The 26485-nt window shown below is 39.7% G+C and overlaps 1 protein-coding gene and 1 long non-coding RNA gene across 7 annotated transcripts in view; one reads left to right on the top strand and one right to left on the bottom strand.

The window, feature by feature from the left end:
• SPICE1 (spindle and centriole associated protein 1) overlaps positions 1–26485 on the top strand; it is a 143679-nt gene that overhangs the window by 7675 nt on the left and 109519 nt on the right. For 5 of the 6 annotated variants that reach the window (XM_030203907.1, XM_030203908.1, XM_030203904.1 and 2 more), the window contains exons 4-7: positions 13262–13408; positions 14379–14481; positions 23576–23697; positions 24399–24505. In XM_030203907.1, coding sequence (XP_030059767.1) covers positions 13262–13408; positions 14379–14481; positions 23576–23697; positions 24399–24505 — 479 coding nt within the window. The remainder of the gene's footprint in view (positions 1–13261; positions 13409–14378; positions 14482–23575; positions 23698–24398; positions 24506–26485) is intronic. The other variant, XM_030203909.1, reaches the window with a different exon arrangement.
• Positions 5803–26391, bottom strand: LOC115470608. The gene is made up of 4 exons (XR_003942223.1): positions 26321–26391; positions 22980–22985; positions 7742–7748; positions 5803–5813 (listed from the first exon to the last, which is right to left on the bottom strand). It is a non-coding gene; the product is annotated as an uncharacterized LOC115470608 (long non-coding RNA).

Here is a 26485-nt window from a genome sequence, read left to right as displayed (position 1 = left end):
CCTGCTTAAGAAGACTGACATCATATATCGGATCCAGAATTCCCCAGGATTTGACAAACGAAACGGAGGAAATTTTTCTTCACTCAATGCGTAGTTAAACTCTGGAATTCACTGCTGGAAAAGGTGGTTAAGATGGTTAACTTAGCGGACTTTAAAAAAGGGTTGGACGGCTTCCTGGAGGAAAAAGCTATAGAATATTAGTGAATGGACAAGGGAATACAGTATTTCTAGGATGGGCGGGACAGATTGCTTGTTCTTTTGGCCGCTGTCAGTGACAGAGTGCTGGGCTCGATGGACCCTTGGTCTGTCCCAGCATGGCGATGCTTATGTACTTATTTTGGATGTACTGCAGCACAGAGTTTGATGGGTAGAATCAGGGAGTGCAAATTCCATATGAATTTGGGATGTGAGGTCACATTAGGACTAGTTGAAAAGTCTCTCTTTTGGAACTGGATCACGTGGCAGCTCTATACACAGCTAGTTGATAGTGGGGGCGTAAAATGCAAGTTCAGTGCCATACAGATGTAGAGAAGGAAAGAAAGAAGACAAGAGGCGAGAGAAAAATGGAAAGGCCAGCCTGGAAAAGAATTTGTATGGCTGACTCATGGAACATGGAAAAAAAAGACTGGGACCAGCCAAATTCCCAGACAACAAAGGTAGAAAATGTTATTTAATACTTCGGAAGGACTGAGATGTACCTGCTTTGTGAAATGTACAGGAGAAAATGCATTTCTGTCTCTTTTCTACCAGCATTGCACTGTTTATAGAGTCTGGCTCCCCTGGACAGAGAGTGAGGGGGTATCTATTTCAGTTTTGTTGTTGTTTTTTTTGGTGGCTCCCTATTCTGTATTAGATTGGTAAAATGGAATGTTGTCACAATTTGGGTTTCTGCCAGGTGCTTGTGACCTGGGTTGGCCACTGTTGGAAACAGGATACTGGGTCTGACCCAGTATGGCTAATCTTATGTTTATATAGATGAGGGTCTGTCCATGTTCTGCATTTGTGAATGAGGTGAAGGATTCTGCTAGCATGTAATGTCTGTGTAGGAATGTGTAACAGTGCAGTTTATTCCAGTTTCCCAATAGTATGTATATTGGTGCTCCACAGTCCAGTGTTAAGTGTATATATATATAGCACTGTCTTCTGATAGGTGGGTTAGGGCTGTTATGGTGTTGTAAGTTTTGTGTTCTAGGGCAGTCCTGGAGTACCCCCTTGCCAGTCACCACACAAATAAAAGTCCATCTGATTTAAACAAGGTGTCTAGCAGTGGAAGGAATATGTGTGCTATTCCTGAATATTTGTACTTTGTAGTTAAGAAGACAGGTTGCCTGCTCTGGCCAGTCCAGGGACCTCTTCTGCTTCCTGCCTCCTGATGTAACTTACTGTTCCCTTGTAGGCAGGACGCAACAGAGACCGCCTGTATTAATCATTGGCCACCATAGCACCTGAGCAACAACACAGACTCTGCTGTCTAGCTGACACCAACCGGCGCCTATTTTATAAAAGTCTGCTCCCCCTGAGATCAGAACCTGACTACGCCTCTGTGCCTACCCCCATGTAGTCTGTATGTACTGCAATAAAGCTACTGAATTTCGATACAAGTGCCTTTTTGCTTACTAGGGATATGCATTTATTTGTGCGTATTTGTTTATTTTAATGGTCCTTAAAAATTTGTGTGAAAATAAGCTAAAGGAACTGAAATTTTGGCCTTATACATTCTTATTGTTCACTTGGTGGTACTATTGTTTACTGATTTCTACAAACAAATTTCCATAGTTGAAGAATATGTTTTGTTTAACAAAAGTAATCGGTCAGTAACAATTGCCATAAGATGTTGAGTCCTCCTGCTAGTAAACTTTTACTGGCTGCAATCATTTCTTGCAGCCACAATATGTTAAAGCCTTTCCTGAGGAGAGGAAGAAAGCATTGGCAAATAATCTCCAAGTCTAAACGTCTTTCAAGCATAGCATGTGACTTACCTACTACTACTACTACTATTTAGCATTTCTATAGCGCTACAAGGTGTACGCAGCGCTGCACAAACATAGAAGAAAGACAGTCCCTGCTCAAAGAGCTTACAATCTAATAGACAAAAAATAAAGTAAGCAAATCAAATCAATTAATGTGTACAGGAAGGAGGAGAGGAGGGTAGGTGGAGGCGAGTGGTTACAAGTGGTTACAAGTCAAAAGCAATGTTAAAGAGGTGGGCTTTCAGTCTAGATTTAAAGGTGGCCAAGGATGGGGCAAGACGTAGGGGCAGCAATCCAGAAATATCCATTTGGACGTTCACATAACGTAAAAGAATCAGCTGTTCCATAGGGCACTAAAGACAAGTGATGATGTAATGGTAGCATTATGACTCAGTGTTTTAGAAGCACAAGATATGTTAGAGTTGTACCAGCTTTGTTTACCAGCAGTCATATTTTGTTGAGGTCAAATTTAGGGAAACTCTTTTTATATAGTAAATGTTTTGAGAAATGCATAGTTTTCAAAGCTGTGAAACCTCTCATGATACAAGAATCTTGAGTTATTGTGAATTATTTTAAGATAAATCATTTCATTTTTAACAAAAGTTTCTTGTGTAGTATTTTCTGTAATGGGCAATTCTCTAGAAACTGAAATCAAAATGCTAAAAAATAATTCTGAGTATTAACATATCTAGTTGTCCTTTTTATTAAAGTAGGATGTCTAAAGAATGTAGGACATTATTTAATTTTAATATAATGCTAAGATTGAAGAGCCTGTAGATATATGAAACACTATCTTTATCACGATTAAAAATTTTGAATCATTTTTGACAAAATTCAAAACATCCTAACCCTCAAAGCCAAAGTACAACTTATGTATGTCATACTGCATAATAGATCAAATAGAACACAGTTCAGTCCTTAATATGAGATGCTGCATCACAAATAAGTACAAATAGCTGTCATCCAACAATATGGCATTTTCTATTGGTTCTTTGTTGACGTCATCAGAGGGGCGTTGCATTCTGAGAGCCTTTATTCGGACTGCCACCATTTTGTGCCTGGTTACATGACTGAAAAAGGTTTTCGTCCTGGTTGTCATTTCCCCCTGAGGCAGAAGAGAAACAAGGGTGCTCCTTGTGTGGGAGCTGCTGTGTGTTACAGAGAGACTACTGATGGAGCCAGATCCTGTTGATTACAAGCAGATATCGTGTAGTTGCTGCGACCACCCAGGTGGATAAGCTAAGTAGCAAAACGTTTTTTACTCTGTGCACTTGCAGCATGTTTTGGACATTTTTTCAGTAGTTTATAGTGTTTCTGACACTAATTCTAGAGAATTTTGTACAGCTAAACGTTTTTCTCTGTTTTTTGGCTTCAGCGGTTTTTTTCTCCTGAGGGTGGTGTTTTCTGCTGAGGTTTGTTTTGCAGAGAATTGATTGAAACCAATGATAAATGCCTTTTCAAGGGTAGACCATCTATGTAGGCTCCTTGGGCTATTGAGGTTTCTTTTCTTTAATACATTAATGGTCTGGAATCTCTGGGGTTACTGTTAGACTTTGGAGCAAAAGGTTTTGGTGATTGTAGAAAAGCTGCAGTTCACCATTTTGAAAATGCCTTGAGCACATACAACTTCTTGATACTTGAAAGGAGTGATGCATTTTCCCAAAATAAATCATTACATGGGATATCCTGGTCACTGATAAAGATTACAGTTGTGCTGGGCATGAGACAAGCAGCCAATTTCACCTCTACTCATAACTGCAGACCTTACTAATGATTTTTCATGGCCTCCAATGTTGTCTACAACACCCTTGCCATGAGATATTGCACTGTACTTCCAGGAAAATGTTTTGTTATACTGTATACTCGGAATATTAAAGAGATGGGCCATTAACCTCAGAGTGTCTTATCAAGGGAGGGACTGCTGGAATAGCCCCTTCTCCCATCACATCCTCTACCGAACCTCCACAAAGCTAAGGGACTTGACTATCTTCCCCCAGTGTTGTTCCTACTGCTAGCACTTCCCGAGGAGCTGGCATGTCACTGATTGCATCAGGCAAAGTAATCTCCGTAGTCTGACTTGAGCCCAACAGAGGGTTTCGCGGTTGTGAAGGAGGTGCTGGTCCAGCGGAGCTGAGCGAGACTGCTCCAAAGGCCCAAAGTTTCCTTCACCAATGGGCCAGTCGGTATGCCCCGAAATGAATGCATCACAAAGCTGGTAATCGCTACCTGCCAAACCGAAGAGGAGTCTTGCTGCAGCCAAGCAGAAGCTGTTTGCTTCCCCCTCTTCTTCGGCATCAGAAAAATATTACAGCCAACGAAAGGTAAGAGAAAAATGAGGTAAGCAGGGACAAATCCACCAGTGCCCTCACTGTGTGGCTGTCTTGGATTTCTACCAAATTTATTTTGTTTTTTACTTCAAGGTGGGGGGGGGGGGGGGTCCTGGGGGGTGAGGAGACACCTGGTGGGAGCCATATGAGCTGCGGTCCCGCCGCGGGTGCTCTGGAGCAGCAGACTTGTTTTTAGAGCTGCAGGAGGCTCGATTTTTGTAAGGGTCAGCTTTAAAAAAGGCCTGAGCCTCAGGGTCGCGTTATGGGGACTCCTGTGGCTCCAAAAGCACATCTGACGCTCTGGAGTGCCTGCACCCACAGTGGGACTGTAGCTTATGCCCCCCCCCCCCCCCCCCCCCCCCCCCAGAATAGGTTAAAAAAAAAAAACCTCGTGTTACATATGGGAAGCTTTCAAATAAAAAATCTGTCAAAAAAACCCCAACACACACAGGCAGTCATAAACCTCATAAGCTTGCTATTGTTTTCAGTAGCGTCTGCGAATGTTTGGGGTAATTCACTATTGCAGCAAGCTCCGCCCACTGGCTTCAACCCACAGAATGGGCCAGATAGGATCATGCCATCTTCTGTCATAAAATCTCCTTGCCTCTCTTGCTAGCTGGTTGTCTGGACCCTGCATCTTTAGACCACTGCCCCAGCTTGAGCACAGTCCTTCCCAACATACTGAATTTTTACTGTGATTAAATAAAATACTGCTGTCTCCATGTTCTCTCTGAATTGAAACACCCTGTTCTATCCCAGCACACACAGAATAAATACTGTCGCTGCCTGTGTCTAACAGTTTTCAGTTTTCCCCTCTCAAACTGCCACTCCCTCTTCCTTTGAAATGACCTGTGGCACTGGCCTGCGCACTCCAAAGGGGAGTCATCCACAACCCAGACAGTTGACAAGGCTGCTCTGAGAGCAAAGTGCTACAACAATATGGTTTTTAGTCCACTGACAATATTGTTGCATTTATCACGTCCCGTGCATCACACTATTGCAGGTCAATTAAGTTGCACTGACTGACTTTACTATATAATATTTAAATAAACTTCTAGCACAGTTTAGTCAAGCTTTGATTATGTAAATATTTGGTTTTGAAATTCTATCTAACTGTAGTTCACAGAAATTTGCAACAACCCCATGGAACATGAAATCACTCCAGTTGTCTGTGTTCTATGCATCACACAATAAATTATTAATTTTATTTTCTAGCAGAGAACATATTCTAAACATCCAATAATAAGGCATGGCATGTAGTACACAAGTATACAACTTTTTTCTAAGAAGTATATTTAGTGCTGTAGGTAATGTCATCCAAATGTCCCATGCATCACACAGAAAATCGCTCTAATTGAGAGAGGTCCAATATTTTACAATTTTATCATTGCCAAATAAATCCATTCAAATGTCTATATGTTCATTATTCCATGTAACCTCTCGCTTCCTTGCAGTCTCATTACCTGTACTATTTCTCTGGAACATGCAGCCATCAGGTATCCAGGCTTCTCCTTCTCTCTACCTTCTGTTTAAGTACTTTAAGTTTATTTTATTCTTTCTTGGTTACCTTTTCATTTGCAACTTTGAAAAGGATCTAGGAGTCATTGTTGACGATACTTTGAAATCCTCTGCTTGGTGTGCTGCAGCAGAAAAAGCAAATAGAATGTTAGGTATTATTAGGAAAGGATTGGAAAATAAAAACAAGGATGTTATAATGCCTTTGTATCACTCCATGGTGCAACCGCACCTTGAATACTGTGTGCAATTCTGGTCGCCACATCTTAAAAAAAGATAGTGGAATTAGAAAAGGTACAGAGAAGGACAATGAAAATGATAAAGGGGATGGGATGACTTCCCTATGAGGAAAGGCTGAAACAGCTTGGGCTCTTCAGCTTGGAGAAAAAGACAGCTGAGGGGAGATATGATAGATGTATGTAAAATACTGAGTGGAGTGGAATGAGTAGACATGAATCTCTTGTTTACTCTTTCCAAAAATACTAGGACTAGGGAGCACGCAATGAAGCTACAAAGTAGTAAATTTAAAACAAATCTGAGAAAATATGTCTTCACTCAACATGTAATTAAACTCTGGAATTCGTTGCCAGAGAATGTGATAATGGCAGTTAGCATAGAGGGTTTAAAAAAGGTTTGGATAGCTTCCTAAAAGAAAAGTCCATAGACCATTATTAAATTAGACTTGGGGAAAATCCACTATTTCTGGGATAAGCAGTATAAAATGTTTTGTACTGTTTCGGGATCTTGCCAGGTACTTGTGACCGGGATTAGCCGCTTTTGGAAACAGGATATTGGGCTTGATGGACCTTCGGTCTGTCCCAGTATGGCAACACTTATGTACTTGTGTAACCAAGAGACCTTATTAAATGATGCCCAGGATTGTGTCAGCATTCTGGGCTAAGTGGAAGCAAAGGTGGTGAGATCTGAGGACTGGACCTGAATGGCTCAGCACAGAACAGAGTGAATAGACGAACTGAAAACTTAATGTAGATCTTCAAACTGAAGAAATGACCAAATGCCTGCAGTGAGTAAGGATGGTATAGACGATTTATGACTTCCTTGGGTCAAATCTGGTTATAATAGCAAATAGCTACTTTGGCCAATTAACTGTGTTGTTAATCAAGTTTGAATAATAGGATTTATGAACTTCTTTCAGCTTTTTGTGATAAAACTGGAGGGAAGCTTTGCACCAGGTAAGGATATCATTGCCCCTAGCATTTCCCCACTGTCTCTGCTTGCCTTGCTTCATGTGTAAGAGAGTCTGAGGACTTGATGATACTGTGTCTGCTGGCGAGAAGTGTAGGGAGGATAAAACAGCTTTATTAGAGCAATGGAATTCAGGGCTGACCACAGTGTCAGGTCTCAGGAAGTGGCCTGATCATAGAAGGATTGAGCAAAAATATCTTAGGGGAACAGGGAATTAAGAGAAGGTAATGAGGAGATGTCAATGTGCCCTAAACCTTGAGAAAAAGGAGTCATATCAAGGAGGTGAGAAACATCTGAAACTGTAAGATTAGAAGATTTAGTATGTGATCTGACTAGAAAACCAGCAGGGCAGAGAAATTGTTGAGATTCAGGGGAGATGAATTTGGAAACCACCAGGTCTAATGTGTGTCCTGCTGTATGTATGGGAAAGTTAATATACTGTTGGAGACCAAGGTCAGAAAGGAAAGTGAGAAAATGTCTGTCTTATGGGTAGATGGGTTAAAATCACCCAGAATTAGAAGGTTATGGTAGTTGACCAAAACCTCTGGACTAGGTCGTGGAGAGAGAGAGAGAGTCCCAGGCAATTATGTCAGCGGCTGACAGGTAGTAGATATGCAGTTAATGAATTGTAGAACTGAAATTGAGGCAAAGAAGAACTGATTCTGGGTAGGCATGGAGATTAGGGGAGAGCTGCATGGTTGGGAGGATATTCACAAAGATGACTCCATCACTCATTTTAGAGGCCCTGGGCATTGAAAGGACCCTGTAGACTGCAATGATAAAGCTAGGTTTCAGTTAGACAAAGAAACTGGATCTGGGAGGCCATGATGACTTTATGGATGGCGGCTGTTTTTCTCCTGCATAATACCTGTAGGTTCCTTAATTGACAGAGCAGCCTGGGATGGATTTGATGTCGGTTGTGTAATAACCATGGAGTAAGATGACAAAGGCTGAAATAGCCTACCAGTGGAGGTGGCAGAGACTGGTTCTTCAACAGGTTTTTGACATGCTTGGGACTGATAAGAGAGTACAACAGTAGGAAAAGGGTTGAAAGTTCAAATAAAAGACATGGTGGATGGGGAACTGTTGTTAGGTTGAGTATGGAAATTTATAAACAAGTTTGTCCCAAAGTGAAAGAGTTGCAGAAAGCAAGGAGGCCCCTTATTCCTTTCAAAAGATGCAGAGAGGGAGCTACAAGTCTTGCATATGTTCAACAGCTTGTTTTTTTTAAACTTTCTACCATGGTATTACAATATATACTTTTTTTTTTAATATAACCATCTGATCCCCAGCCTTAAACCAAAACTACCGTCCCCCACCCTTTATCTTTTATAATACACTTTAATTCAACCGGACTCCATGTATGCTTTCTGTTGGTCTGAGTCACATGCAGTGGAAAGTGAAAGATTGAGAATAGGACAGATAGAAGGGATGACAATAGGAGAGAGTGTGCAGAGTACATGGGTGGGAATGGGATCAGAGGAACAGGTAGTAAGTTTGGAGGAGGAAAAGAAGATGCGCAGGTTCCCCTTCAGTGATTTTATAGTTTATTTAAATTTGCTAGACCGCTCTAGCTATTGTTTGGGCCTGTTGGGGCTGGCTGGATCACAGAACCAGAACCCAAGCTCCTACCCAAACCAAATACCCTCAGCTGTATTTTTCTTGGACACCAGCCTGGGCAATCACAAAAAGATAACTACAAACTGTTATCATGTTAGCTATACAAATGTGTTAATAATAATAACAATAACTGTTTATTCTTACAAAATTAGCAGCAAAGCAGAAACTAGTTTCTTGCAAGAATAAGCAGGGGGAAATTGGATGCATAAGCAAAAGGGAAAAACAGCAAGTGAGGCACTTACTAAGCCTCTGGCTCCACAGAGACTCAGGACTGTCATTCCCGGCCCTTGCCTTTCAGACCAGACATTTTATATAAGAGTTTCTCAGCCCAAAGCACAAAGAACTGTTTTTTTATTTTCAAGGATATATCATTTGTTTGGTTTTTGAAGGATATGTCATTCATTTGGCATAATTGCCAAAAGGTACATAAAAAAATTACATTTCCTTAAAAGATACATTTCAGTTCTTTTGTTAATTAAACACATCCTCAGTAAAACATCTCACTTCAAAAGGTTAGGATCCAGTTCCCACAGAGTCTCCACTCTCAGAATATCTCTTTTCCTCCATTGACTTAATGCTAAACAGGAATCTTGTCTCCTCTTCCTCTTGTCTGTCTCCTTGCTCCCTTCAAATAGTAATTAGTTCTCAACAGAGAGAAACCTGCTGCGTCCAAATAGTTTCCAAGTGCATCTTTGAAGACACCTATCGAAAACAATGAATTTCACGACTCATTGTCTTTAAATTACCTGGCCAGAAGAGGGGAGGAAGTGGGATGCTTGCTTGTGCTGGGCACCAAATTGCCTTGTTTTTGTAATCCACAGAAGAAGAAAATATCTCCACACTTCACCGTCTGTAGATTATAGTTTTTCTTTATATTAAACACATACCAGCACTGGACCCATTTGGTCTAAACCTTCATAATTGTACCCCCACCAATGCTACCAAGGCAGAACAGAGTGGTGTAAAGATTGCAAATCAATTTGAAAGAGAAAAGAACTGTGTGTGAAGGAGTGGCCTAGTGGTTAGAGCACTGGTCTTGCAATCCAGAGGTGGCCGGTTCGAGCCCCACTGCTGCTCCTTGTGATCTTGGGCAAGTCACTTAACTCTCCAGTGCCTCAGGTACAAACTTAGATTGTGAGCCCTCCTGGGACAGAGAAATATCCAGTGTACCTGAATGTAACTCACTTTGAGCTACTACTGAAAAAGGTGTGAGCAAAATCTAAATAGTAAATAATAAACTCCATTTAATGATAGGAAAGAGAGGGAAACACACAAAGGGAGGCAAAAGAAAAAACAATAAGAGATATAAAATAACATTAAAAAGTTTCTCTATTCTGGTTGGCAGCCCCAGTCTGTCTCCCTGAAAGCCTTTCTAAACAGCCTGGCCCTACTTTGAAGGGTCTTAAGTGATAATTCACTATGAAACGAGATGGGAAGATTGTTCCACATTTAGGGGGAGAGGAAAAAAGAACGCACAGTGTCTGGTTCAAGGTGAGCAAATTTTGAACCTGGCAGAACCAAATGATTGTTTACTGAATGGAGGACCCTAACTGGTGAGTAAGGTGAAACAGGAAAGATAATCATGGGTATCAATCCTAAGGGCCTTTAAATGTTAGTAACTCAATTTTGTACGTGTTCCAAAATTCAACAGGTAACTAGTGATGGATGATGTTTCAATAATGATGTATTATCCGAATGACGGGCACAACAAAGTAATCTTTTGGCAGTGTTCTGAAGAGTTTGTAATTTTTTAAAAGCGAAATGAGGTAAGCCTGCATAATTGATATTGTAGTAATCCAGATGTGACGTAAAAATAAGGAAAGGAGTGCATGGAAACTATCATGATCACAAAAGTGACGAATAGCCCTTAACTGTAAAGAAACAGAGTTTAGAAAAGTGTGGGGTAAAAAGAGAGTTTGTCTTGGCAAGTGAAAGAGCAGACTGGAAGGAGGTCAACAAAAATTTGAAATGAATGAAGTCAAAATAGGTGCAGAATTTTAGGAAAGGGTAAAGTTTGGGTGAGGGATTGAAGGAAGTACCTGCGGGTGAGAGTGGAATGGATCTTAGTGGGTACAGGTGAGTATGGGTTACATTCAAGTGGGGACAGATGGGGATAGGCAAAGTTTGTTTCCATGTAACCTCTCTACTCAGATTTATTTTTTCAGTCGTGTGAATATTTTTTTTTCTTGGCGTCTCTTTTTTTGTTTGAATCTGTCCTTTTACAACAGTTGCTGTTAGGTTAAATCTGCATTTACTCAGGTAGTTCCCCTTCAAGACTCAACAAAATGTATGACTGCACCAATACCTCTACTTCTATGTAAGGACCTGGGCTATCTGCACTAGAAATAAAGAACAGCATAAAATTGTTTTTCTGATGTTCAGCATATTGTGAGGAGCAGCTGTCTCCTGAGAAGAATGAACTCCATTCATGACACTATAGATTTCTTTGAAGGTGAAATGTTCCAGACACCATGCCAAGTATGACAATGTATTTATTACAGTAAGTGGAAAAGAAATATATAGAGATTTTGAAGGGAGGACTCTTTAAACTTTCCATGTTTGTACACAAAGCAAGGCTATCATTATGTTACCTAGATGCTCCTGTGCTGTTAATTGTGCATGGTTGAACAATTTTCTGCTCTAATTATATCTTACAATGTCCTATATGTAAGACATTTTTAAATCAGTTTCGAGATGGTGGTTGTTACAGTATATTTTCAGAAAATAAGTACAGTGCAATCTGCTTAAGTGCAAGAGTCTGGGACCAAAGAAATGCAGTTAACCGGAGCGTGCACTTAACCGTTGTGACCCAAAGAAGCTTGACATCTGATAAACATATGTACAGTACTGTTTATTATATGTACAGTATACAGTCTCCTTTAACTGACGTTATACAGTCTCCGTTAATTGACGTTAGGCTTACTTGAAGTAATCAGTCATAGTCCTCTGTACACTATTGTGTCTGTGAGTTCCATAGACTGCGTCTGCCAGACTGTAAAAACTGTCATAGCACTGACATCCAGTGGCCTCCAGATAGGCCCACACAGTGTTGAGACTCTCCAGCGTTCTTGCAAAAGTGACAGGAGGTTGTTGAATTTTGTCAGCATGTGCCTGCGTGTAGGCACATATCTCCACATCAGTGCTGTCTTCAGCTGTTTGTAGATTGTAATCAATAGCTACGTTGTGATGAAACTCCTCTTCAGTAACACCGGCTGGGATGTCAATAGCCTGTTCATCTGACGCGTTTGCAACAGCTGCATCTGTTTCATCCCTCTCCACATCCTTAACAAAGCTTGCCCACTTGTAGCAGTTCACAGTGGTTGCTTGTGTAATATGATTCCAGGCTTCTTTCTGCATATGTAGGGAATCCAGCATATGTAGGGAATCCAACAGTGATAGATTACGAGCCAGTTCAACAGCACGTTTATCCTTGCCAGTCTGGTCATCCATAACGCTCATCAGACGACATAGCACAAGAGCCCGATAATGTTTTAAATTGGCTATTACGCCCTGATCCATAGGTTGGATCAGAGAGGTAGTGTTTGGTGGCAGGAAGACCACCTTGACGTTAGACCGCCTGACATCATCACTGTGTGCAGCACTGTGTGCAGCACAATTATCACAAAGCAACAAAATCTGATGCTCTTGTGCCCATATTCTAGTGTCTAACTTCTTTAACCACTGTTTCCAAATTTCCCCAGTCATCTATGAATTTGCGTTAGCCTCATATGACACAGGAAGTCGCTTAACATTTTTGAATCAACAGGGCTGTTTGCTCTTTCCAATGACGAGTGGTTCCAACTTCTCACTCCCATCCATATTGCAGCAAAGGAGGATCGTCAATCGGCCATTCAGCGTTTTACTTCCTGTAGTTTCGGCATGTTTGAATGCAAGTGTTCCATCAGCAGAGATAAATCTAATTTGATAGTAGAGCAAGTTCTAAATACTAATTTTTTTTGGATTTGGATTTTGCTCACACCTTTTCAGTGGTAGCTCAAGGTGGGTTACATTCAGGTACACTGGATATTTCTCTGTCCCAGGAGGGCTCACAATCTATAATTAATAACAGTAATTAAGGTTCATCCAAAAAAACCTGAAAATTATATACACAAAGTCTGAGAGAACACCATTAATGATAAAACCTGTTAGTAAGATATCCCTTTCTGTTTGGCATGTCGGTTTTGTGGCCGCTACTGTATAATGGCTTTATGTACTGTTATATTTTCTGTTTTTCTTTCCACCTCAAAATTAATGTGGCCTTTCATGAAATTTACTTAGTTTCTATGGCATTCTGCTACAAACTATCCCTATCTCTAGCCAGTATTATTTTATAGCTTCTCACCAACAGAGCACACAGGCTACAGCTGAGCAAAGCTCTCCTAGGATGTACTCATAAATAAAATATAGAAACAGAGAAAAATGTAGGCAGATAAAGACCATATGGCCTATTTGGGATAGTAGTAGTAGGATAGTATCTGTTATAAAACTTAGTGCTTTTGATTGGACAAGTAGGCGTGCTCTAACTTTGCTCAGATGCTGCTGGTTTTAGCAGGACTCCACAAGAAGGAAAAAAAAGGGGAGGCATAAGTTTTAACATAGTAATTTAGTCTTGCGTTTATATAGATGCACCGACATGAAATACATAAGTCAAAGAATCAAGTGCTGGCCCAGTGGGAACTTCGAGAAAAAGCTCTAAAGAAGAAATGGAGAAACAAAAGGCATGGGACACCCGATCCTCTGGAAAAAAGGAGACTGGCCATAATGAAAGAGGTAATCAGTAATATTGTAACAGTGAATCCAGTTGACATTTGTTTTCAGTGTTTAAACATAAGCTAGACCTGCTTAGCTGCTATGATGTCAGTGGGGGCAGGGCTTTAGGGCAAAGAAATTGGGTGACTGGTGTTCAAAAAACTGAACGTATTTTTAAAATTTGCAGAATTGATGGGCTTGGCTTAAATTTCAGTGGGGATGATGTATTTTAATGTCTAAAGTCTTGCATTGGTGCAGTGTTAAAAATGTCACTTGGAGTGAGCCTGAGAGTGCATCTAATGTTTCCATGGGAATCCAAAAATTTGTAAAGAGCACAAATCAAACTAAGCATCTTAAAGTATTGTAACTGCACAATAGACTGCAGGTAATGTGGGTTATGATGTAACAAGCTGGAAGAAATAAAACTAGGCTTCTAAATATCAAGCATTCCCAGACATAGTACATTTATCACTGTAGATTCTGTTCTGCTCTAGAGACTTTATTGTAAAGACTGTTGGGGAGACAGCAGGTCCGTGAGATTAATAAGGTATTCTTGTATGGTTTTTGCCTCTTTTCAGCTAGGCTTTCAAACCGTTTGGGACCTTGATGTCTGCAAAGTTAATACTACTTAACATTTGCCTTTGCATTTTTCACTCTCTCTTAAATTACTTCATTAACATTGTCCAGCAACTCAATAGTTAGCTCAGACACTTCAGTGATAGTTCTCTGAAGAAACGTTAGGTTCTGTCCTCCTGGATTCTGGTGTGAATGGGCCCTAGAGTGTGTTAGTAGGTACTTTAGACTTTCTGCTCTTGGGTATCTTTGCAATACTCATAGCTTCACCAGGTGTAAAAAGAAAAAATAGTAACCAGAGTTAAGAATCATTTTTGTGGGAAATCTTTAGGACAGGATGAAGGTTGGACAAAAATAGGTTATAGTAAGCGAGATGAGCTTGTTTTGATCTGATATTTTTGTTCTGTTATGCCTGTAGGTTCTCTTCGATCAGTATCAACTGAAAGATGTTTTGGAAAGATCTGATCGAGCAATGGCTGTGGTGAAGGACCTTTTTGGTGATGTCCCTCACAGACATCCAGGTAAAACACATAGCAGGATTAGAGGAGGCAGTAAGATTATTTACATTAAACAAGTACCATACTTGTCATGGTGCGGTCAGGCAAAGGTGTAAGCAGCTCAAAGTCAGAAGTCAGCATGCACAGAAGTGGGAACAAAAAGAGCTGTACCAAGCCCACATATTCTGCCTGCACAGGCTTCCGCCTTGGTTTGAGCCTGCAGGTGCTCATGGCTGGCAGGAGATGGAGCCTAAACATGACAAATGTGAGGAAGCAATAAGGCAAGAAAGCTAGACTTGATCAGGAGAGAGGTTTCTGAAAGAAGGATTCCCATGTATGAAGTGCAGGAGGGGGGGGACCAAGTTCTGGCAACCTGTAACCAGGACACCTGGAAGTATGTAGTAAATGGTATGTATATAATGATAATGTATTCTGAACGGAAAACAAGATGGCCATCATCAGGCTATGTGGGCCATTGAGCTGGGAGGACCTTCATGGCAGGAGGCAAGAACTGCCTACCATGGCTTTACAATACCCTGTTCCTTCCAGCAGTGACCAATGGATGTTCCATCGTTAGAAGACATTGTGTATGAAGATCATTTACATCAAACCAGGATCTCTCTTCTAGTGAACCAGTTTTGTCCTGCAGTCGAATATGGTGGAATCCAGTACATCCTACACGTCAGATTCAGGCTGCCCTTTGGACAAGATTGACACTGGAGGTGTTTAGTTTCTGGAGTAGCTGGTTTCAATAAAACACATGATATCAGGAGGGAACCTTGAGGTTTTCAGGAAGCTGAAGCTGCATGGTTATAGGATTGATCCTCTATTTAAGATTTGTGAGAAGAACTTCAGATGACTTAAAAACATGCACATCCCTACACAAATCATACTCTACAATACACCAACAAATTGACATAAGGAGTATAATCAATATAGCTCAATTATAGCAGTATAAAAACATAGCATCAGGTAACAGTAATCCAAAGTAAGATACATCTAAACAGGTCTCAACACAAAAAACCTTCACTTTTCATTGAACAACTAGGTCTTACAGGCCTTACAAAAAGGAAGATAAACATTCCTTGATTGTAATGCTGTTGGAGCTTTATTTCATAAATTAGGGGCACTTAAAAAGATTCTCTTCTGGTTATCAGAATACTTCAACTCAGATACACTAATTAGTGGAGATGAAAACTCTGAGAGGACCACAAGATACATGTAGGTTCAAATCTTATTTATTTTGTCTTCAAAACAACTTGAGTATCCAAAAATAGCACCTTAAATATAATTGATAATTCTTTAAATATTTTATGGTCCTCAACTAGAAGCAAATATAGCATGACCAAAGCAGGCAACACTGGGTTAGTGTAAGACCTGATAAAATTCTGCTTGCATGATCCTGGACATACAATACTGTTTCTTAAAGATCCATAAGCAAAATATTATAATAGTCAATATAATGATAAAAAGCATAAATAACGATATAATTTATTTTCTGAGGACAAGCAGGCTGCAATATTCTGACTGATGGTTGACGTCATCTGATGGAGCCCAGCATGGGACTCGCTGTCCAGTGTCCATTCTAGAAGTGTTTGAGAGTGGCTCACCTAGCATGTGCATGTCTTCCTACCCTTGTCACCATGTGGGACCAGATCAGTCTTGGTTCTTTCATGGAGCAGTGTGGATTAGTTTTTGCTTCTTTCCATATACAGCATGTGTCTTCAGCTACTTCCTTCTTCTGTATCATGTATAAGTACTCGAACGGGGCCAGTATCCTCTATTCCCCCTTTTTTCTTTCATTAGCTAGATTTTATGGCATTTCTAAGTTTTCTTTGTTTTTCCATGGCCCACTAGGCCCTCTTTCTCACTATCAAGCTCTTTCATTTCATCTTGGTTATTTTTCCTACAATGTCGTAGAAAACTACCAGTGCATCTCAGGAGGATTGCACACAAGTGAGACCAAGGAGTGGAGGAGTGGCCTGGTGGTTAGGGTGGTGGACTTTGGTCCTGGGGAACTGAGGAACTGAGTTCGATTCCCGCTTCAGGCACAAGCAGCTCCTTGTGACTCTGGGTAAGTCACTTAACCCTCCATTGCCCCATGTAAGCCGCATTGAACCTGCCATGAGTGGGAAAGCGCGGGGTACCGTAACAAAAAAAAAAAACCCCCAACAAGATGCCAAGTGCCTACTGTTGAGTTGAGACGGGTGATAATTTGTTGTATCTCCTCTTGGTCTAATGGTCTGTCATTGATGGCTATGACAGAAAAAGGTGTAGGGTTCGATCTGAGGAGTATCTTTGTAAATAGATGAAATCTTGAATAGTGAAAGAATTGATGAGGGCTGATGCTCTCATAAAGCTGAAGACCAATGCTTTTCAAGCTAGTAAAGTTGGAACAGCCTACCTTTACAGATTAGATTACAGCCCTCTTGTAATTGTTTTCATAGGCATGTGAAAGCTTTTTAAAAATTTTTATTTTATAAAAATTTGATGGAACATTGTCTGATAGCATTTTTGTTCTGTCTTTGTATGGTTTATTATATATCCATGATAGGATTTTGATATAATTTCTCACCAATATTCTGTTGACCTTACTGTAAAGCCGCTTTGTACTTATTGGAATTAGATGGGTTACAAATGACTAGAATAGGATCATAAAAGCTGAAGTCAACAAGCTTGGAGTTGCATGAAGCACTGAAAGGCTAGTCAGGCTAGATCTAGGTTTGTGAGGATATTTCTTGGTCATGTCATCCTGACGGGTACAATAAAGGCACATACTCTTCTTTCCTCCTCAGGATAATGAAACTCCTTGAATTCTTCAGGCCACATGGCAGAATTGGGTTGCAAGGTGGAAGGCACCAGTCTTTGGGGAGAATGCTGTTGCTTAAGCAGTGTTTTCTAATAAGGGCATTAACATGCAAACAGACGGATACTATGGAATCTAGATCTGAAGGCAGCTCTCTGATCTTCTCCAACAAGCCATTCTAGAAGACTTCATAATTATTACAGTGTATCTCTGCTGCCCCACTATGTGTAATTGAATGGCATACTGGTCGACTGTATTGGGGATCCTGTTTAATCAGGAGGTGGATACTGGAAATATATATCAAGGTTCATCAAAGACATACTTAAAGGCAGAGACAAAGGTGTTGCTATAATTAAAAACAAAAAAGGGGGGGGGGGGGGGAGGATCTTAGGCTCATGCTTAGGTTTCTCAGCCAGCAAGGATATAATATAGGGAACTCTGGATTTGCAGTCAAAAGAACAAGCAGTCTGAAGGGTGTAAACAATTGAACACTAGTTCAGGGATTCTGTGCTGGCCTACAGGTTCCTTGAAAAATGCAGGTGAGTTTTAACCTGGGACTCCTTAAGGAGTTGTGCAGAGGATAAAGAATTCATAAAAACTGGGGCAGCCTCAAGTGAGGGGGCTAAGGTAAGTAAACCCATTTGCTCAATTATACAGTCTAAATGTTAGTTAACTCACCTGGGAGATTTCCACGTGTGGCCAAAGTTAGTGCCAGCTCAGTGGGGTCCATAGTCAAAATTTATTGTTGTGGCAAGATGTGAGTTGCTGTGCTTCAGATGGACCTCATCTACCTGCATATGCTGCCTTGGCCTTCATTTTGAGCCTGCGGGCACTGGTGATTGACAGGACTTCAGCAGGACAAACCATACAGCATTAAGTAGGAGGAGTTGGAGCCAACCCAAGGAGAACCCGAGGAAGGGATGAAGCAGGAAAGCTGGACGTGAACTTTTAAGTAGTTCCTGAAGACAGAATTATTACGTATGAGGCACATGAAGAGACCAAGTTCTGACAACCTGTAATCAGAACCTATGTGAATGTAATGAGGTGTACTATGATGATGAGACCACTTTAGATTTTTTTTTCTTTGCATGAGCACCAGTTTCCCCTGCTTTTACTTCTGCATGGTTTGACTGCATAGAAGATGGGAGAGTTAGAATATATAGCACAAAATGATGAGGTAGATATAATAGGCATCTCAGGGACTTGGTGGAAAGAGGACAATCAATGGGACACTGTGTTAACAGGGTACAAATTGTATTGCAATGATAGAGAGGATCAAATTGAAGGGGGGGCTGCACTATATGTTAAAGAGGGAATTGAGTCAAATAAAGTAAACATTCCACATGACACAGCATGGAATTATTATGGATAGAAATTCCACTGAGACAGAACAAATAGACGGATGAAGAAATGTTTACAGATATTAGGAAAGCTGGCAAATTGAACAATGCTAAATTAATGGGTGGTATTAATTACCAATATATGTTACAGGATAAGTAGAATATCAAAAAATCATCAACAAATTCTACTGTTCAAAACCCTGTATCAACAGTCCATACTCTTTTGCATAATGTCCAATAGTCAAAAGCCCAACAGGAGAACCCTGTTTCGTCACCACCGGGCTGTTTCAAGGGCTAGACATACTTTCAAATTCCAAGCTTCACACGTTCACCACCATAATGCCTCTTCTTGGCGTATGGACTGTTGATATCAAGAAGATTCAAGCTAAGTTATAATTTAAGTATATTTCACTGCATTTCTGGCTTAGTTATGAGCCTCTACCTTTTTGTATTGTCAAAGGTGTGTGCACAGGTATTTTATGAATAAGAAGAGTGGAGTTTTTTTTTGTGAAGACTGGTGATTGAAGAACGGAGTTCTCTTGATTTTGAAAGGTGTTCCTTTATAGAGAATTGTCCTGTGGTTTCTGAAGTCTTTTTTTCTCCACATATTTTCATAAATATATGTGAATCTACACCTGCAATACAGGGTTTTGAACAGTAGAATTTGTTGATGATTTTTTGGTATTAATTACCCCAATATTAACTGGATAAATGTTACATCAGGGAGTGCCAGGGAGAGAAAATTTCTAGATGTAATAAACGACTGCTTCTTGGAGCAACTGGTCCAGGAACCGACAAGAGGGGGAGCCATTTTGGATCTGGTCTTTAGTGGCATGCTGGGCATAGTGCGAGAGGTTGTGGTGTTGAGTCCCCTAGGAAACAATCATCATAACGTGATCAAGTCTGAGCTACTATCTGGGATGAACCCACAAAGGAAATCTACTGTAGCTGCGTTTAATTTTCGAAAGGGCGACTATAATAAAATGAGGAAGATGGTTAAAAAGAAACTAAAAGATCATCTGCAAAGGTTAGGACATTAAATCAGACCAGATGCATTCCACGTATTTGCAAAGGTGGAAAGAAGAGAAAATGTCAGCCAGCATGTTAAAAAGGTGAAGTAAAAGAGGCCATTACAGCCAAAAGATTCTTCTTCAAAGAATGGAGAAAGGACCCAAATGAAGAAAATAAGAAGCAACATAAGCACTGGCAAGTCAGATGCAAAGCATTAATAAAGAAGGGTAAAAGAGAATATGAAGAGAAACTTGCCACAAAGGCTTAAACTCACAATAACAACTTTTCAGGTACATCAGAAGCAGAAAGCTTTCAAGGGAATCCGTGGGACCGTTAGATCACGAAGGAGCAAAAACGGCGCTCAGGGAGGACAAGGCCATACTGGAGAAACTGAATGAATTCTTTGCTCCTGTATTTATGGAAGAAGAAGATGTGATAGATCTGCCTGTACTGGAAATGGTTTTCAAGGGTGATGATGCGGAGGAACTGAAAGAAATCTCGGTGAAGCTAGATGTACTGAGCCAAATTGACAAATTAAAGAGTAGTAAATCACCTGGACCGGATGGCATATATCCAAGGGTACTGAAAAAAAACTCAAGCATGAAATTGCTGATCTGCTGTTAGTAATATGTAACCTGACGTTAAAATTGTCCATAGTACCTGAAGATTGGAGGGTGGCCATTGTGACGCTGATTTTTAAAAAGGATTCTAGGGGTGATCTGGGAAATTATAGATTGGTAAGTCTGACGTTGGTGCGGGCAAAATAGTGGAAACTATCATAAAGAATAAAATTACAGAACATATAGACAAACATGGTTTAATGGGGCAGAGTCAGCATGTGTTCAGTCGAGGGAAGTCTTGCCTCACCAATTTGCTTCATTTCTTTGAAGGCATGAATAAACGTTTGGATAAAGGTGAGCTGGTTGATGTACTATATCTAGATTTTCAGAAAGCTTTTGATAAAGTTCCTCATGAGAGACTCCTGAGAAAATTAGAGTGATGTGATAGGAGGCATGGTTCTGGTGTGAATTAGGAATTGGTTATTGGACCGAAAGTAGAGGATAGGGTTAAATGGTCATTTCTCTCCGTGGAGGAGGGTGAACAATGAATTGCCACAGGGATCTGTACTGGGACCTGTGCTGTTTAACATATTTATAAATGATATGGAAATCGGAATGACAAGTGAGGTGATTAAATTTGCAGATGATACAAAAATATTCAAGGTAGTTAAAACACATGCGGACTTGGCATCCAAATGGCAGATGAAATTTAATGTGGACAAATGCAAGATGATGCACATTGGAAAGAATAGTCCGAATCATGGTTGGTTACCTGATGCTAAGGTCTGCCTTAGGGGTCAGCACGCATCAAAAAAAGATGTAGGTGTCATCATAAATAATACGCTGAAATTTTTTGCTCAGTGTGCTTCGGCAGCCAAAAAAAACAAACAGGATGCTAGGAATTATTAGGAAAGGGATGGTGAATAAGACCGAAAATCCTGGTGCATCTGCACCTTCAGTATTTCGTTCAGTTCTGGTCACCATATGTCAAAAAACATACAGCGGAATTAGAAAAGGTTCAAAGAATAGCGACCAAAAAGATAAAGGGAATGGAGTGCCTCTCGTATGAAAAAAAGGCTAAAGAGGTTAGGGCTCTTTAGCTTGGAAAAGAGACAGCAAAGGGGAGATATGATTGAGGTCTACAAAATCCTGAGTGTTGTAGAATGAGTAGAAGTAAATTGAGTTTTTATTTTATTTATTTGTAGTATTTGTATCCCACGTTTTCCCACCAATTTGCAGGCTCAATGTGGCTTACATTATGCCGTAATGGCGATCGCCATTTCCGGGTAGAGATTTACAAATGGTATTGCATTAAGGCGCATACATGGTGAAGTATAATACAATATGGTATTGCATAGAGGTTCCTCAGTGATAGAGTAAATTATAACATAAGTTAGATAATCAACTATAAAACGTTCGTTTCCGACATGAGAAATAAAGTGGTAGTGCGTATTGCATAACTTTCATTAGTAGCAACAAGGTTATCAGTCAAGTGTAGGGAGTTCTGTTTTGTCTAGTTCATGCAAAGTCTAGTTGTCTAGCATTTAAGATGGATCGTTGTGGTATGCCTTCTTGAATAGGTCAGTTTTCAGTAGTTTTTGGATGATTGTTAGGTCATGCATTGTTTTTATGACCTTCGGTAGTGCGTTCCATAGTTGCGTGCATATGTAGGAGAAGCTGGTTTGGATTTATATTTAAGTCCTTTACAGCTGGGGTAGTGGAGATTCAGGAATGTGCGTGCTGATCTTTTTGTGTTCCTGGTTGGCAGGTCTATGAGGTCTGACATATAGCTCGGGGCTTCACCGTGAATGATTTTGTGGACCAGGGTGCAGACTTTGAACACAATTCGTTCTTTTAGTGGGAGCCAGTGTAGTTTTTCTCTTAGGGATTTGGCGCTTTCGTATTTCGTTTTTCCAAATATGAGTCTGGCTGCTGTATTTTGGGCAGTTTGAAGTTTCTTAATGATTTGTTCTTTGCATCCGGCATAGATGGCATTACAGTACTCTAGGTGACTTAGCACCATTGATTGTACCAGGCTGCGGAATATTTCCCTTGGGAAGAAAGGTTTGATTCTTTTTAGTTTCCATATTGAGTGGAACATTTTCTTTTTTGTATTTTTCGCATGGCTTTCGAGTGTAAGATTTCAGTCAATTGTAACTCCAAGAATTTTCAGACTGTCTGAAATAGGAAGGGTGTAGCCCGGGGTGTTTATGGTGGTGGGCTTGTTCATCTTATATTTGGAAGGCTAAGTGCTTTGAAAATATGCCTCATTGTGTCTTTTCTGCGTTTAGCTTTAGTTGGAATGCATGCACCCATGAATTCATTATTTGGAGGCTGTGTTTGATTTCATTTGTAATTTTGGTTAGAGTGTGTTTGAAAAAAGTCCAAAGACTAGGGGACACTCAAGGAAGTTACATGGAAATACTTTTAAAACAAATAGGAAGAAATATTTCTTCACTCAGCGAATAGTTAAGCTCTAGAGCTCTTTGCCAAAGGATGTGGTAACAACGGTTAGTGTATTGGGGTTTTAAAAAAGTTTGTACAAATTCCTGGAGGAAATGGGAAGCAACTGCTTGCCCTGGGATTGCCAGATATTTCTGACCTGGCTTGGACACTGTTTGGAAAACAGGATACTGGCCTGGATGGACCATTGGTCTGACCCAGTATGGCTACTCTTATGTTCTTAATTGATGTGAAATTGTCAAAGCAAAGGTGGTTTTTTTTTTTTTAGAATTGGACCCTTTGTTTTTTTTAAATAGATTAGAGGGTATTTTGATAGATGATGCCTTTTGCTTGCAAACTTACCATACACTGATTCCAGGGAAATGAGGTCATAGTTTGGGATGTTAAGCTGGATGTTACCCTTCTAATCTGCTACTCTTTTAATAGTTGACAGTGGATACATTATAGTGCGTACTGTAGGTTCTACCTCAGCACGTCATATCTTTTTCTGTCTTGCTACTGAATAACTGAAATTCAAACAATCTCTGGTAAAACTGTAACGTGCATCTTTGATTTTTTTCTGCATTACAGTGTTACAAAGGAAACTTTTTATAGTCAGTTGTGTATGTAGAACACTTGCTGAAGTAGCATGCCCAAATTTTGGCACACAAATCTAGGTACCATATATAGAATCTGGGGAATATTGCATAAATATACAGTAGGTACTTCTATGTGCCTTATGCCTACACCTTGTACCATGTGGAATTGAGTGAATTCATGTGTCTTATCTCTAGGGTGATTTTGTAAATGTGTTGTCTTTTATAAAATAAGTAAAACATATGCTCCAGTATGCCTTGACAGTCTTAGTGCTCTGTTATAAAAATTACCCTTGGTGTGACAAATCAGAAAAGGCAGAGTGGGTTTTGTAATCAATTTTATCCTTCTTTTGATATTTTTAGGTTTTCCTAATGTAACTATGGCTCCTTATTGTGATTCAGAATCCTCTCAAGGTCCCATTGTACAGAAACGGGACCCTCCCACACAGCTATCTATTCTTAGTGAGTCAGTCATGGATCGCCAGGTAACACACACTGTCTCGGGCATATGTGCATATTTATTCTTACATGTATACATGATGCACATTGTTCAATAAACATTACTTTGGGTGCCTTGCTAGAAGTTTTCATGCTCAGTTGTTTTATGTAAAACTGCATTTACTTTGCCCTGACATATGTTTATATGTTGAAATTATTTTCATGCTACTTCTCCATACGAGATACCTGAAAATGGGAGACTATTTCTAATAGCACTGTTGAACAAACTGTTTTCTATTCACAAACTACAAACGCCCATAGTATTTTTGGTTCATAATTGGACTTTTCTAAAGTTGTATTGTGGGCTGGTCACTTTCTGAGGAAAAATAATGTGGTAATCTTTCTAATTATCTGCACCTGAAAGAGCAGTAGTTATTAAAAACTGATCATTCTCTAATGCAGTTTCTGCTCTGGGAAGAAATTCTTGCTGCTCACGTGGAATTCTGAGTGCCAGACTTTTCTTTCTTCTTGACCCATCTTGGCATGATAGGATCTTTGGCTCACCTCTTCTCAACCATTTGCTCTTCATAATTTCAAAGTTGAGCAAGGGCTTTGAATTTCAGCTACATTTCCATCTTTACTTGGATTTCTTCCAGTTTGCTCTGAATAGTCAGTTACTTTGAAATGTGAAAGGACTGATACCTGTGTTTCTAATTATTTTATTTTTATTTTTTTGGTCATGAACTAGGCTCTGAATGACGTAGAAAAAGAAGATTCCTTCCTCAGTCGATTGGAGAGCAGTGAAGATGAACATGATATTTCTGTGAATTTCCAATCCAATCTTAACACAGACAGGTTTGTGTTTGTTTGAAAAATCCATTCTCTCTTTTTTTTTTTTAATTCTTTATAAATTTTCACATTTACATCTCATGACATAAACATAGGAAATATCAGAAATACTACTTAACAAGAAAAACAAAATTACTTATTACCAAATTTGGTTCCAAGTAGGAAAATATCAAATTATATTAGTCCCCAATAAGTTGAGTCAAGATACTAGGAAATTGAAAAAAAAACAAGCCTATAAAAATAATCCAATTATTTATAACGGTAGGGACATAGCTGGTCTCTACAACCAACGTAACAACGCTTTAATTAGGGAGGCAACACATTATGTAATTGAACATTTTCCTTAGATGAAATAATAATTTTTGAGGGGTAAAAAGTATATAAGATTTTGAACCAAACATTACATGACATTTGCATGGGAACTTCAGCAAAAAAGTAGCACAGACATTACATGAAGATAGCTGGTGCCAGTCAGGTTCCTACCCCGGTGGGCCAGCATTTTACAAGACCAGGACACTGCACCAGTGATTTCATAGTCAGAATCCTGAAAGGTAACTTTAAAACAATACAGGAACGTAAGATCTTTGAAGTCAGAATGATTGAATATTTTGACACCCAACAGACAGGACTTAACAAGGATCTGGGTTTTCTAGCCCATTATAAACCATAAAATTGTGTTTCTCTGTTTATCACGTTCTCTCACCTACCCACACCCATCCTGTTAGAATATCAATGAACTGCTTTGATGTCCCCATGCATACCTCCTGCCCACCCCCACCCTCCCTCCCTGTCAGACTGTCAAAGTAATGCTTAGATGTTTCACTTATATATACTATCTGCTACCACATTTGCTTATTTCCGATCTGATGAAGAAGGGCAACCTTTGAAAGCTAATCAAGAAATGTATTAAGTTATGTCCAATAAAAAAGGTATCATCTTACTTTCTTTTCCATGTTTTATTTTGTTTGATTTCTATTGATAACCTTAAGAGTGGACTAACACAGCTACCTCACCTCTCTTTAATTTCCAGAATTGTACTTTCTGATCATTAGGACATAGCATTATGTCTGCCCATATAGGTGCATGATCAGATCACATAATTACATCTATGTCAGTATTGGACACCCGAGACATTAAAGTATTATCTAGAAACAAATAATCCTGGAATGTGATTTATGAACATGGGAATAGAAAGTAAATTTAGTAACGATTGGATGTACTACTCTCCAGGTATCTGCCACTCCCATGTGCTGGATAAAAGGACTTGAGCTGCTGTGTCCTTCCTGTGATAGTGTATCTTGGAGGTATTATCAAGGGGTGGAAACAGTGACGTATTGAAATTCCCCCCCCCCCCCCCCCCCCACTATAATCCATATGCCTTCCCCCATCTCCAGTAATTTTTATTACAAGGTTGTTTAAACATCAGTCTGATACAATGTAAAAAAATAAATCCTTGTGTATCTACTGTATAGTGTACTGGGCTGCGTTTGGATGCCATTCTCTAAACATCTTACAAAATATTATAGAAAAATTATACAGGAATCAGAGAATTTAAATTCTTTTTTATTCTTATTCACCAGCACAGCTTCAGATATCATTTGGAAGTTATGGAAAAATAATAACACACTTACAGAATCTAATATCAGTAGTTTTGGTAATGATAAGCAATCAGACTAATTAGATAAAGAACAGCTGTAAAGAGAAGAAAATGAGAGAGAAAGGAACCACTAATAGGAAATATCATAGATCCTGAAGGGAAATAAAATATAAAGAGAAACGAGAACAGTACATAGTTATCTATTATAAAGAAATAGTTCTTACCCGAAACAAGCCGAAACAGACAAAGGAAAATAATGTATTTCCTGGAGAATAGCCAATTAGCAATGATAATGCCCTGAATCAGAAAACTCTCTTGCAAAAAGGCTCATTCTAAGGATTTCTTTTGTCTGCAGGTATTTTTATAGTAATAATGATGTCATGACCTCT

The sequence above is a fragment of the Microcaecilia unicolor genome, chromosome 5, assembly GCF_901765095.1.
Source record: "Microcaecilia unicolor chromosome 5, aMicUni1.1, whole genome shotgun sequence".
NCBI classification, from domain to species: Eukaryota; Metazoa; Chordata; class Amphibia; order Gymnophiona; family Siphonopidae; genus Microcaecilia; species Microcaecilia unicolor.
Note: the sequence above shows the minus strand (reverse complement) of the source record. Positions and strands in the feature narration are given on the sequence as shown.